Genomic DNA, 13,982 nt, shown 5'->3' with positions numbered 1-13,982 from the left:
TCCCCACCGCAACAAGCGTGCGCGAACTCAACCGTCTCCTTCGCTGTCAACAGGGCGTAGTGCTCGTTGCGCTGAGGCACATACGATACCAGGTGTGGCAACCGCTTACGACATTTTTACTGGAGCGCAGCTCGTGGTACCTCGTCTTAACAGCGTTGAGCAACGTCGCAAGCTCCGTCTTGGCGTCATTTTTGTCCTTGACCACGACGTCCACCGCGATGGATACTTCTTTAAAGCGTATCGATTTTTTTTTTACGTATGTGGGAAGCTCTCATCCAGTGTCTTCTCCATGTGGGAAACCACACGGTCGCGCAGTTCTGAGTGCGTTCGAGTCAACCGCTTGGGGTTAGCAGACTCGCTCTTGTCGCTAGGTGGAGGCATGGCGAATGGCTAGATTCGTCTTCAGCGTTGGGCGCGAGGTGTTGCATGTAGGAGGAAGAATTAAAAGTGGCTAGGTCATCTGAGTGCCGGGGCGGTACTACCGTAGATTGCTGGACTCGCGAGGTCATTTTTTTTAGCTGCGTTCATGCCTTGCCGGAAAAAAAGTGTGATAACCGTGGGCCCATCACCAAGCTGTAGATAATATCGTCGTTTACGGACGACCTTGGCGGGGTCAGTGCTGGCTGCGTCATCGAGATTCACTTGCAACTCACGATGACAAGGTCCTCACATTGGCAATTGAACATCTCATCTCGTCGATTAAATTGTTTTTCTTCGAAGTCTTTTACTATCGCAGCCGCTACTGCAGTGACCCAAGTCGCGGTATTATAGGAAGTGAAGACAACTCAGTCGGCTGGTTGGTGTCTCCCAATGCTTTTCTCATTTGCTGTGCGTCCATCGTTACCTGTTGCAACTGATGCTCCGTTGTAGCTAAATCAGTAGCCAAAGCGTCACGCCGCACCGTAAGTTGCTCTACAATCGCCACCAGCTTTCAAACCGACAAGGAATTGTTAGCCAGCATCATCAAGATCCCCGCCTAACACGTCCTCACCTACCTGGTTGTATCTTTTTCGTAGTGCAGTGGCCTCTTTATCGCTACGTATGGCGCGTCCCGCGCTTCTACTAGTCGACGTCGCATCGCTTATGGAGTCTCGTGGGTTGTCTCGACGTCGACTCAAAAGTTTCAGTTGCTGCAATCCTTCCTCTGGTCCCGGTTTAAGCGACTTACGAGTTGCTTACTAGAAATCGATTGTCGGTCCACTTGCGTCCACATCCTCGAAAGCTCGAGTGCCATGTCTTCGGGTGTCCTCCTCTTGAAGTTTTCGTAGGATCTTTTGATCCACTTGAATGCTCTGTACGAGGAACTTGTCACTGATCTTTTGTCGCTCTGTTGGGTGCAAATGCAGTAACTCATTGCAATCTTTCTGCCGTAAGACTAGCGAGATAGACGCTGTGCCGTTGGGCTCCAATAAACCTTGATGAGGACACACCAAATAGTTGTCAGGTCGTTTTGTCTTTACTTTAAACGCAGCCGCTAACGCCTCCGACGCGTTGCGGACAGTTCATAGCGTCATGGGTTCAGTGTGCTGCTGCAGACTCGATCTTACAGGCAGCACTACATCTACCAGTCAGCAGAATCAGATATGATAACTTTCCTAACGTTGTGCAAACGTTAGATCCATGGCAAATAGTGGATGGCTACACTCATGCTATTGGGCAAAAGCAGTCATTTATTTCAGCTACGTACCCTCTATTATTGGATAAAAACACCCCCAATTAATAACTGCACTCTCCGATCAACTTTTACAGTCGACATGCTGGCCGTGCCTCAGGCGCACTACCGCGTGTTCCATGGAGACCCGGCGACCGACTCACAACATGCAGCGCGCAACGACCAGTTCCCCTCAGCTTTGAGCCCTCGTCGCGTGGAAACCTCAGCCACTGACCTCCACTTACGCGAGTTCGCCCAACTCGAGGTCCAAGTGAAGGCTCTGCAAATACAGTCAACCAACCCCGGGGCCGTGGCGGGATCTCTGGCCGAGTGTTTCCTGTTCTACTCAAGACTGTTCACACCGGAGTCGTTCCCGTGGCCAGACTTCCTGTCTGCCGTATGTACCAAATTGGCCGAACACTTTGCTACAAGGTAAAAAAAAGTAGAACAAGGTAGTTTCCACGGTAGAACGCACTAACTCGAATATTCCGCAGTGAAAACGACGTTGTGCGAAGTGCCATCCTGAGAGTATTCCAACGAGCAAAAGGCCACGTGGCACAAGTGACCGACCCCAACAAGGTGGGTAGTCTAGGGTAGAACAAGAAACACAAAAGGTAGAACGAGTACTAACATCGCTATTACAGCTACTGACCCATCTCATGGGGCCGTTAACGCACCCTACCAGTGTCACAACACGGACGCTAACTCTCCAGATGCTGGCCACCATGCCCTCCCTCCTTATCCACGACACGACAGTGCAGCAGCAGGTTATCAAGGGGATTTCTGCTGCTGACCACGACGAACGCAGCGCTGCAATCGAAGCCGCAAGTGCCATTCTACCACTCTCGTCTTCCTTCAAGAAGGACGTGCTGACGTTAACTCCAGAGACCGAGACGTCGTCGACATGCTGCTTGTTGGCAGACGCAGTGACGGACTCGACAGAGGCGCAGCAGGCCTGGACGCGCTGTGCGGAGCTGTACGAAAGACTCGCAGACGACAAGAGCGCAGTGGCGAGTTTGCGAGCGATGACAGCGCTGACTGCTGCGTATCCTGGTGTTCTACTGGAGATGCACGGACAACTGCTGTGTCATGTACTGGATCAAGACCCTCGTGCAATTGTACGGAACTTTGCGCTGCTAGTGACGCAGCAGCTCGTTACCAAGGGAAGCGAGGGGAACGAACAGTTAACTTGTCTTCTAGAAGGTGTTTTTGGACGAGTTGCCAGTCGGAGTAGACCGATAATGCGCATCACGTTGTCAGCTCTGCTTGTGCTTGAGAAGTGGTCGACGAAGCAAGAGGCTGGTGAGAAGGCGAAGGCTCTACTGAAAGTGGCCAAGAAGCTACTTGCTGTTGCTTTGAACGAGCGATTTGGAGAGGTTTACACCTCTATCCTCGCCAATATCGCTCGTCAGAAACTTGCAGCTGAAGGAACAGAGCGCAGTGTGGACGAATTGCTGCTCTTGTTACACCCACGAGCCCCCGTCGCAGCCAAGAGCACGTGGAACTTTACTCTGGCTGCGATAGTTCAACTCACTCACGACTTCCCTGAGTTACTCGCGACTTACGTGGCTACACGTTTAATCGAGTTGCTGTCGATCCCCGCTGATAGCAGTCTGGATAATAGTGTCATCAACACTCGTAGAACGTCCCTCTTCAAGGTTCTAGGAGCTCAATTCCAAGCGCCAAGTGTCGATGTCATCCGCCAAGAGCTGCCCATGTTACTCAAGGAGCTATCCGCTATCAGCCGCACAGATGCAGCACACTTACGGGCGGTAGCTGCCACGTTCTTCCTCTGGACGCAAGAGCTGATGCTCAAAGCAGACGGAGACAAGGAAATAAGCCAAACAATCTCGGATTTCGAGCGGCAACTGCGTAACTCTGCGCTCTACGAGACCCACGCAGAGCGATACGAGATGGCCAAGCTAGCAATACTACGAGGACGGTTCACTTTGGCTTCTCAGTTGCTGGAGATCGTCGCAGCAAAGACGGATAGTGAGTGCTTTGGTGGCTGGTTGCACGCTCTACTGACGCTGTGTGAAGCCGAGGCTCGTATTACAACCGATCGGTCCGTGCATCTACAGAGTCTGCACTCTGTAGCTCGTGCGAGGATGTACTTACAGGCGGCACGTACGTCCAGTTTCCGCTTCGATCTCCAGCTCCACTTGCTTACTCTCCGTCTGGAATGGCTACAACTTGTACAGAGTACACAGCAGCTTGCAGGTGAGGCTGCATACACCAATTCTCCGGGTAATCCTGTGGGTCGAGAGGGACAATTGAGTAAGCAATTACGTACTCTAGCACACAAGTTCGACGTGCTACGTAGTCTGCTGCTCGGTGCCGATGAGCGAGACTTGGACGCGCTTCAAGCTCACGCCAACGCGTGTGTCTTACTGGCTTCGGCAGTCGACGGCTTGTTGTTGCTACGATCGTCAAACTCCATCGACTTTCCAACCAAATGGGGCTCTTGTCTGTGGAGTCTTCAAGTGCTCAAGACGTTGAGTGAAGACGTACGTGGGAAATTGGATCGCGTCGCTAAGCTCTCACCTGCACGTCAGCCAGGTGTCGGTGCTCGTGTCCTGCAGCAACTTGTGGCTGCTTTATGTGCTCTCCCTCCTGTGTTGCCGAAGCTTTTCTTCTGCTCTCGACTAGGCAGTGAGCAGCGTCTTCTGTCGAGTGCCCAGTTCTTAACGTACGCGGAGAACACGACGTTCACAGCCAAGCCACGCTCTCGCTCCCAACTCGGCGTGTCACTTGGCACAGATTTCGTTAGTGTGTTGAAAGGTGTGCTAGCTGTGTCCCGCAAAGCTCGAAGCTACTGGAGCACTCGCGCAGAAGCTGTTCAAGTGGACGTGCTCGTGTGTATAGCTGGTGCTGCTGTTAATACTGGAAGCTCCTCGATCTATGGACTAGACGACGGAATGTCAGATGATAAGCTTGTCCAGCATCGAATGACTGTCACTCTACCGATCGCATGGGATCAAGTCAGTGATACTGAAGACCAGACCATGCTGTACCTGCCTTTCGAGACGCCAGTGCATGTGAAGGCAGCCAATCTGACAGTCAAAGGCTCTTTCACGCTGGTAGCAAAACTCGCGTTAGTGGATCATCAAGACGAACGATGGCCGCTGGCTGCTACTGGCTGTCGACGAGGCTTCATCGTGTACTAAAACTACCAAGACGTAGATAAATGGAAGTACGCAGATTATAGCGCAGTCCGAACGCTAAGCGATACTCGCCGCTTTGATTCCTTGTTGCTGCTTGAACTTGTCCAAGTATCCACCTTCGCGCATAAGGTCGAAGAAGTGTCCTTGGCTTTTACTCACTAGCTCCTTTGGTGACGCAAACTCAACCGAGCGACCTTTATCAAGCACCAGAATGCGATCCGAGTCCAGGACAGTGTCCAATCGATGCGCAATCGTCAGCACTGTCGACTTCTTGAACGCTGTACGGATCACTTGTTGCAGGTTTTGGTCTGTCTCGTGGTCAATCGTCGCAGTGGCCTCGTCGAAGATGACGATACGCGAGTGACGCAGCAGAGTTCGAGCCATACACAACATCTGCCGCTCGCCCACACTGAAGTTCTCGCCGTTCTCCTCCACGATCATCGCGAGTTTCCTCTTGTCTTCAGCGATACGTTGAGTCAGCCCAACTTCTCGAATAGAGGCCCACAACTGATCGTCCGTGAACTCGTCGAATGGATCCAAGTAAGCACGCAACGAACCCTTGAAGAGTACCGGACTTTGAGGGATAATAGACAGTTTTTCGCGCAGTGTTTTGAGACCGATAGTGGCCACATCAACGCCGTCGACCAGCACTCTACCTGATGTAAGCTCGCTGATGCGAAACAAAGCCATAGCCAAGCTCGACTTGCCGGCTCCAGTGCGACCAACGATTCCGATCTTCTGTCCTCCAGCTATAGAGAAGCTTAAGCTACGCAGTACCAAGTCGCCTCTCGGTTGGTATCGGAATGAAACCTTGTCGAAAAGTATTGACCCAGTTGAGGGCCACTCAAGTTGTGCTGGTGGGTCCATCATGGGGATACGGTAGGGCGCTTCTTGCTCGATCTCAATGTACTCTTGTATCCTCTCAGGACTGATCATTACCGTCTCGATACGAGCCAAAGAGCGTATGATTCCCTCCAGATTAGCTGCAATTTTCAAGGAATACGAGAAGGCCAAGCCGATCATTGCGACGTCGAGTTGACGGTGCAGAAGCACGAGCGAAGACGTGACCACAAGTAACAATAAACAGCCCACAAGCTGGATACGCAGCGAGAACCATTGCGTAACGTACACTTGTGCGTACCAGATCTTATGGTTCGCATCGAGTATCGCACTGCTGGTCTGGAAGAATCTTTGGACTTGTCCGAAAGCGCGAACGATGGACGCACCATCAACAGACTCCGACATGTGCGTTAAAACAGGAGACAGCGTAGTCTTCGACAAGCGCTGCAACTCTCGAGCTGGCGAGATGTAGAAACTACCGACGGCCACGTACACTGCGATCACTGGGAGCAACAATAACCCTTTCCAACGGATCAAAAACGCAGCGGTGGCTAAGCTACAGCCAACGGGAAATACGTTGGCCGCTAGCGTCCCGAACATGAAGGGGATCTGGACGTCTACGGCAGCTACGTCACCTCCGTAGCGAGTTAATACGCGGCCGATTGGGTTCGCATCGAAGAATCGCATGGGCGCGTGCATCAAAGCGTACGTCATGCGGTCGAATAAGTTCCTCGCAGCGCGAATACCATAGATCGTGACTAGTACGGTCCTACCAAACACCATCGTTGCTGCCAGTAGTCCGAGACTTGCGTACACACCTAAACGATACGCTGTGTGCGTATGTGCGCTCGCCGCAGCTGCTCCAAGTGTAGCAGCGTCATTCGACCAATGACTCAGCCAGAAATCACTGCTGATCTGCAGTACTTGCCACAACATTTGAGACACGAGAATAGCTGACACGACTGGTAGGCCGCCTACTGCGTGGTAGTAGGCCTCAAAAACATGACGAGCAACTCGCCCCTCCGACCGCGTTTCAGCTTGAATCAGCCTGCCTCTCTCGCTGTCTTCGGTACCTGCAAAACTCAGCGACTTCTTCCGAGTAGAACAGTCTGGTGCCACATCTTCCGTGTCTTCACTAATGCTATACAACGTAGTTGCATTGTTATCGAACGATAGACGATCCGAATCTCTTCCTATTGGAGAAACAAGAGCCTCGTAGTCTGGTTGATTGTCGGCACAGAAAGTCTCTATAACAGAACCTGCGTCGTTCACTGTGACGGCTCGTGTGATGAACCTCGACGTCATAATCTCCGGGTTATGAGTCACCAATATGATCGTCTTCTCTCTCAAAAGTCCGAGCAAACATTTCTCGACTATTTCGTTCTGCACGATCGCGTCTACTGCTGACAGCGGCGAATCCAGAATATAGACGCTGGAGTCGCTATAACACGCTCGAGCCAGCGCAATTCGAGCTTGTTGGCCACCTGAAAAGTTGACGCCACGCTCTCCAATCTCGGTGCGATCTCCTACTGGTAGCGACTGAAGATCACGTGTCAAGGCACATGCGTCAAGTACTTTCTCGTACTTGGTTCGTTCAAACGGATGGCCGAACAGAATATTATCTTTCACAGTCATATTCTGGATCCACGGTTGTTGCGAGCAGTACGCCACACTGCCACTTACAAGCACAGTTTCTCTACGTTTCTGCATCTCTCCAAGCAGCGCAGAACACAAGAAAGATTTCCCACACCCAACAGGACCCTGGACCACTACAAAGTCCCCCATTTTCACTTCCAAGTCCACGTTTCTCAATAGGGACAAACCCTCTTTATCCCACGCAAACTCCCCATTCTCCACAGCTATATACCTACGTCTTTGGCTTTATATTTATGGGCCAAGGGATCGTCAGCAGTCATAACATTGCTCTCTTCCAACTCATCCATACGTAAGAACGACGATACTCGCTCCAACGCCACACTGCATTGAATAGCCATCGAAACGATCGACGTGATGCTACGCAGTGGCGCTTGGATCAGTAAAAACAGCGCGAGACTCGTAAACACAATCGCGGGTGTGAGGTGGCGATGCAATCCAGCAGAAAAGGTGCCAAACGCAGCAATGCTGACGAAAACCGGCATGCCCCAAAGCAGAACGATACTCAGCGATGTCATGATGCGCATCTTGAGTAAAGCACGCAGCTCCGTCTCCCGTGCGGCGTTAATTTCTGCCGTAATCGGGCCTTCCCAAGCGTTAAGCTTGACGACACTCACCGCTTTCAACGCTTCCGTCACCTTTTTCATCCGTTTGTCTTTTTCACGTCGATGTGTGCGTTCTAAGCTGTGCATTTGCTTCGAGACGAAATGATTGAGCCACAACATCAACACGATCACGGCAATGCCCGCAAATGCAGCAACACTCAGTACACGGACGAGCATGTAGCTAACCACGAGGATCTGGAGCGGGATGAGCCACATCTGGTGCACTACCAACGCTGTTCGTACCAGCGACTCGCAGTCTGCCGTGTACATGTTGGTAAGTTCTCCGGTCGATTTTCTCTTGCGGGAACTGGCACTTAACTTCATCATCTTCCGGAATAATAAAGTTTTTAGCAGGCAAATGCACTGGATAGCAGCCACCTCGTTCTGTGTCCCAATGTAGCAATCAGCTAGAGCTTGAATCACTTGGGCAGCGAACACCAGACCGACCCATTGAGCTGCTGTAGCTTCGAGTTCGGCTTCCTCTTCGGAAGTATCCGAAAGTACCGTTACAACTCGGTTAAGTGCGATGGGTCCCATTAAGTTGCACATCATTGACACAAGCATTGCCAGCCCCGTGAGGACGAATTGGAACCAGAACACTTGAGCGAACGCCTTGGGAAGGAAATTCTTATGTTGCTGCAACGGCGTCTTGAACCTCTGGAGGATGACATCGGCTCGGATTGAAGGACGCAAAGGCCACACGTCGCTAGCGTTAAGTTGCTGAGTGTGCGCTTGTTGCATCATGGGTTTGACCCAGAAGAGGAAGATCCGGGAGAAAAATCCCGCCGTTTCTTGGACGTTAGAGGCAGCCGGACGCTTAGTAGACGACTGGAATGTGGCGTAGCTGCGCCATAGTGGGGGCGCCATCGACTTGGAGCTCAGAGAATGGAGGCGAGGGATCTCGAGTTGAAGTGTGATGCAAATCAACAGAAATGACACACAACATGTACACAATCTTTAGGGGATACGACAAGGAAAGATAATTAACTCTGATCCTTAAATCGTGTGGTGTCGGTCACAGCATTAGTCTTCAGGTGGAAGGCAGTTTTTTTTCAGGCAAATGACTTGCTGACACACTCGAAGCGAAATTGCATGGCTCTGCGGATGCCCCCGCTTGTGCGTCCGCGCGTATGCTGAGTCATCAAGCACCTGTGTTTAAATCCGTCCATCAGAAGGTCTTCGTGCATGATTTTTAGTCTTTCCTCGTTTCGTGGAAGGCCGACGATGCATTGGACGAGAGCAATGCTCTGGAATCCTCCAAGATATATTTACTATATATTTTTTTTTCAATAGAGAAATAATTTATTTATGGACTGGCCACAATTTGACATTTTATTTTTGGATTTTATGAATTCCTACACGAAATTTATTGTCCTTGTTCGGCAGCCACCAGATTTTCGTTGGCTCTGAGCTCTGCGAACTTGTGCTGCCGACTCAAACTCACTTTTCAATTCGCACACAGCCCAAATTACCAACTCTCGCAACCTTTGCCATGTCCGACGCTTCCCTGATGCCTTCCCAGCACTCGAGGAGCATGTTTTCCCCAAAGTCATTAATCTAGTAACACGACCACGTTTTGATGCAGATATTGATTTGCCACAGTCGCAGCACAAATTATTTATTTGCAGAATTCCGATCTACCATGCAGGTATTTATTCTCATTAAACGAAGAAATCCATATACATTATATTTTGAGCAACCCTGGCAATGCTGTTGTCGTCCACGGGGAAACCAGAGGCACGCAGCTGAGCCTTGATCTCCGCAATTGTTTTCTTGAAGGTAGTGACGGCGATTTCAGACACTGCTCCTTTCTTCCCAGTGTCTGTCACTTCCAGTGTGCCGTTGCACGAGGAACCGATTGTCAATGGGCAACCAATTGGAAAAATTAAGGTCGTGCCAGGAGATGAGACTTCGGGAGTACTGGTTTCAGTTCATGAACGCGGATTCGCTAATGACGCATCGCTCTGCATAAAATTCGGCGGTGGCTTCAATTAGAAATTTGGAAATCGCCAGGTTGTAAAAAAACAAGGCTGCAAAATGCTGGTGTCGTCGCTGAGAAAGCTATTCCATATCTATAATGTCAGATTGTGCGGCAGAATTACAGTGTATGTGCTTCACGCACAAATGTCAGCGGATTGAAACGCTGATCACCCAGCGGATCATTTACAAATCGCGAATTCCGCCATGATGATTCCAGTACAATTTAGGAGAAACTAACTACTTGTATCCTTTATCCGCAACATCAACGCAGCGGGCGGTTTGACGTAGAGCTCAGGTTTCAAAAGGCAACATACGTATGATATTTGGTAGCCATTAGTCCCTGCTTACAACAGAGCTGGAAGTCGGTCAAATACTCAAAAGGGCTTAAATCCCAAAACATGGGCTTCCAAGTTTTATGTCATCCATAATTATTAATTATCTGTCGTAGAATCGTATAAATAATGTGTTTTTGCATCGCAAGTAATCTTTGAAGAAAGATATATTTTTTTGATAGTAATACATGTAATACAATTTTCGATATTAAATAGTAATAGAAACTCAGTTTTCAAAAGTTAGCATGATATCCCCATATTATTATTATTATTAATATTAAATATTAGATACTAGATTATATTTTCCCACCTTACCCTCTGTGAACCGAGAGCTCACCAAGGAACTCTTTTGGTCAAGCTCTAAAGCAGCAGTATTGATGGCAGGTTTTAAAACTGACGAGTAATTGCTCTAGTATTTCACTGTGAAGATGGAAAACTGCAAACGTTGCAGTTGTTTAATGTCGATAGAGCCAAAACAAGGTATTCAATTCTTGTTCTCTACCGATAGCCTTGTCCACAACGTGCGTCTAATAAACCTGCAGCCTGTAACGCTAGATCAATGCGCTCAGCAGTGCCAACACACGACGCCAACCTTGCAGTCACTCCTCACAATGGCTCTCCCCAAGCAGAGCTCCGTTTTTCGGAGTTCTGCATCTGGCAGAATGAAAAATAAAAAACACTTTATTTTAAAAAATATTTGCTTCAACTCTCGACACAGGTACTCTTACTCCTCCTGCTGTGGGTGCCGCTGCACGGCCTGTACGAGTCCGCACATGAACTCACCGGAGAGGCCCTCGTTGAAAAAAAAAACCACGACCTCCACATGTACTTGTCGATGTAGCCATCCAGGTACTTCTTACTGCAGCCGCGCATCGCCTTGATGTGACGTTTGATATGCATTTCCCACAAACCCTCAATAGTGTTCGTATGCGTACCTGAGACAGGGTCCACAAAGTGGAGAGTGTGGTCACCCAACTGTGCTCGTAGTGCATACTCGCCAACGTGCGGTTGTTGGCGAGCGTATGCACTCGTGAAACACGCTCAGCCACGTAGGAAGCGAACATGTCCGAGTGAATCCGAGTTCTAGTAAAAAAAATAATTAGAAATAAAGCTTGAGAAGTAGAGGTTTACGGTACTAACCGAGGTCTGATGAACTTCTTGATAATCGGCAGCAGTGTAGCCTTCGTACGCTCGTCGTACACGATGCGGCCGAACCACCGCCCTGTCGTCCTGTCGACACCCTTAAAAGCCAAAACTATTGGTAGGTGCGACCGTGACCGTACGCATGGGCTGAGTGGACTGAGGGTAGAGCATCGACCGCTCCAGCAGCCCCACCTTCATGGCCCATGCGACTGTCTTCGACTCGTCGGTGGTCGCCTCCATGACGGCGCTGAAGTCGAAGTGGTGGAGCTGCCGGAGGTTGTAGTTGTGGGCCATGGCTGTCGGATTCCTGAATGAGAGTAAAACTGTAACTCTGTGTAGCCAAAAAACGGAGTTGATAAATCTTTATATTTGGAGTTTGTATTCAAAGCGAACCTTGTGACGTGCGCAATGCGCGCAAAAAACGGAGCTACCACCGCGAGCTCTGATGCACAGTGTATCCTGGTGTACACCACACTAAATACCGAAAGGAAGTAAAGCACGTCTGTCAGCAAAAATATAACTTTTATTTTTTGCGCTCTTGATAAAACGGAGCTCTGCTTGGGGAGAGCCCTCACAATTGTCTCGGAATCCATCTCCCTCACGGCTGATTAGTAATACTTCCACTAGTCGAATGTTAATGACAACTGGTTGGTGGATTGAAACATATTACGCAATTTTTGAAATATAAAATATCATATTAGCTCATTTTTAACTGATTTTTAATAATAACATTTTGTCCAAGAAGAAAATATGTTTTATATTAGCTGGTCTACTGTACTACACTCCTGGACACAATTATACGGCCACCTCGTCGAGTGCCCATAACTCAGTCAATTTTGATTATTTGACGGTGCGGTACACAAGCTGTAAAACATGCTTCAAATAGCAAGGATGTGCTAACGCTCGCGTTTTTGCACTTTATAGGGAGGCTCACATACAAAAAGAGATTTGTCAAGCTGGACACAAATTACGGCCATCATCGGCTCAATACAAAAACCTATATAAAAAAATGTGTCATTTTGGCTGACTAGAGAATTGTATGGGCTGAGTTTTTATGGGCGATGAAATGGACACTAGGGATCGAGATCTCAAAGTAGTTGCATGGGGGTGTACACAATAGTATTATATATAGCGTGTTGCACTCGCAACTCTGCTTGATCGATATTAATGGAGAATGTTTAGCTAGTGTCAATAGACCCATCCGCATTTGTTTTACTGTAGCAGATCATATGGAGAGCACCGTGTAGTCGTCGCAATTTTACATTTAAAAATTTCTCCATTAATCTTACCCCCCTAGTGGAGTCTGGTGTCTGTCTGTCAGTCCGTCCGTAACGGGCTAGGGTTAATAAATGTAACGCAAATACGCGCGTTCTACTGGCTGCCGAGCGCAGCGAAGGCGGCCTCGATTCGCTAAAAAGCTGCCGAGCGCAGCGAAGGCGGCCCCCATTGGCTAAAATCAACATTGTGTTTCTTACACATTATATGTGGTCTACACATCGTACTTAAAAGCACCGTTTAAATTTCATTTTGCTCTCATTTTCAGCTGCGGTTCGCAAGGCCACGCAAAGGGCGCTGCCTGTGTACGCGTTAGATAGCATTAGTATTAGGCGCTGATGAGCACACACGTACTGTATCGTCGTAGGAGCTGTTGAAAAAAAATGTAGGCTCTGGGGACTTTTATTTCGGCCTCAATCGAAACTTTAGTACTTATTGAATTTAGAATGCTGTTTTAGGCTTCGTAGTACTGCTGTACTAATTTAATTTACAGTATTATTTTCTTAGTACTATTATCAAGGCATTTCATATTTTTACTTGCAGTCATTTGTAGTAGTAGTACACATAAAAATTATATCAGCGTTTAATAATAAATAACAATTGTATTACTATTATTAATAATGTGAAAACTTTAAAATATGACTATTGTGGCTTACACCCCTGCACCCCACACTGCCCCCGGGAAAAGTATCATCTTCCTCTGTATTTGCACACGACCTTAAGATATTGTGTGATCTTTCCAACAATATATGTTGTGTACATCAAACAAAATCGGAACAGCGTTTGTGATCAAGTTTGCGCGGAGGCACGCGACTCAGCAAGAACACGAAACACGAAAGAACACCGACCCACACTATGTAGATGATGGGATAGAAGAGCAACACGAAGCACGGAAGGCCATGGACGATGATAGAAGTCTTAGCCGATGCAAACCACGAAGTTTTATAAGTAGCGTGAAAGATGAAAGAGCACGCAGCCATGAAAAGAACAGATGGATAGAACATGACAGGAACGTACGGGCCACGGAAGGGAACTTAATACATAGACACCCCAGCATGCTGAAAAGCACGGGCTACGGAAGAGCACGGACGCTCGAAGCCACGGTAGAACACGTATCGGTGAGAGTGCACAGAAACAATACTCCAACAACACCACGAGTAAACATGGAGCACAGTCAACCGACCAAATCTGAGCCCGCAGGAGGCCAGACACGGGAAATCAGAAATCATCAATCTTGGAGCACGATGCCTGAGTAGAACAGGAGCTCACCGATCCACGGATAGCTACACTACGGTAGCTAACGATAAGACAGACGACCGACCAGCCCCGACACCAGAAA

The 13,982-nt window shown here is 48.8% G+C and overlaps 2 protein-coding genes across 2 annotated transcripts; one reads left to right on the top strand and one right to left on the bottom strand.

The window, feature by feature from the left end:
* Positions 1-1,041: 1,041 nt before the first annotated feature.
* On the top strand, positions 1,042-4,516 carry PITG_08970 (uncharacterized protein; the record flags this gene model as incomplete). The annotated part of the gene is made up of 5 exons (XM_002902962.1): positions 1,042-1,093; positions 1,750-2,083; positions 2,146-2,230; positions 2,296-4,158; positions 4,442-4,516. The coding sequence occupies 5 exons, from the start codon at positions 1,042-1,044 to the stop codon at positions 4,514-4,516; spliced, it is 2,409 nt and encodes an 802-aa protein (XP_002903008.1).
* Positions 4,517-4,872: 356 nt separating this feature from the next.
* On the bottom strand, positions 4,873-8,780 carry PITG_08969 (multidrug resistance-associated protein 1, putative; the record flags this gene model as incomplete). The annotated part of the gene is made up of 2 exons (XM_002902961.1): positions 4,873-7,424; positions 7,523-8,780. 2 exons carry the CDS (start codon positions 8,778-8,780, stop codon positions 4,873-4,875), a joined length of 3,810 nt encoding a protein of 1,269 aa, XP_002903007.1.
* Positions 8,781-13,982: the final 5,202 nt, after the last annotated feature.

The sequence above is a fragment of the Phytophthora infestans genome, genomic scaffold (assembly GCF_000142945.1).
Source record: "Phytophthora infestans T30-4 supercont1.16 genomic scaffold, whole genome shotgun sequence".
NCBI lineage: Eukaryota > Oomycota > Peronosporomycetes > Peronosporales > Peronosporaceae > Phytophthora > Phytophthora infestans.
This window is presented reverse-complemented; position numbering and strand designations above follow the sequence as displayed.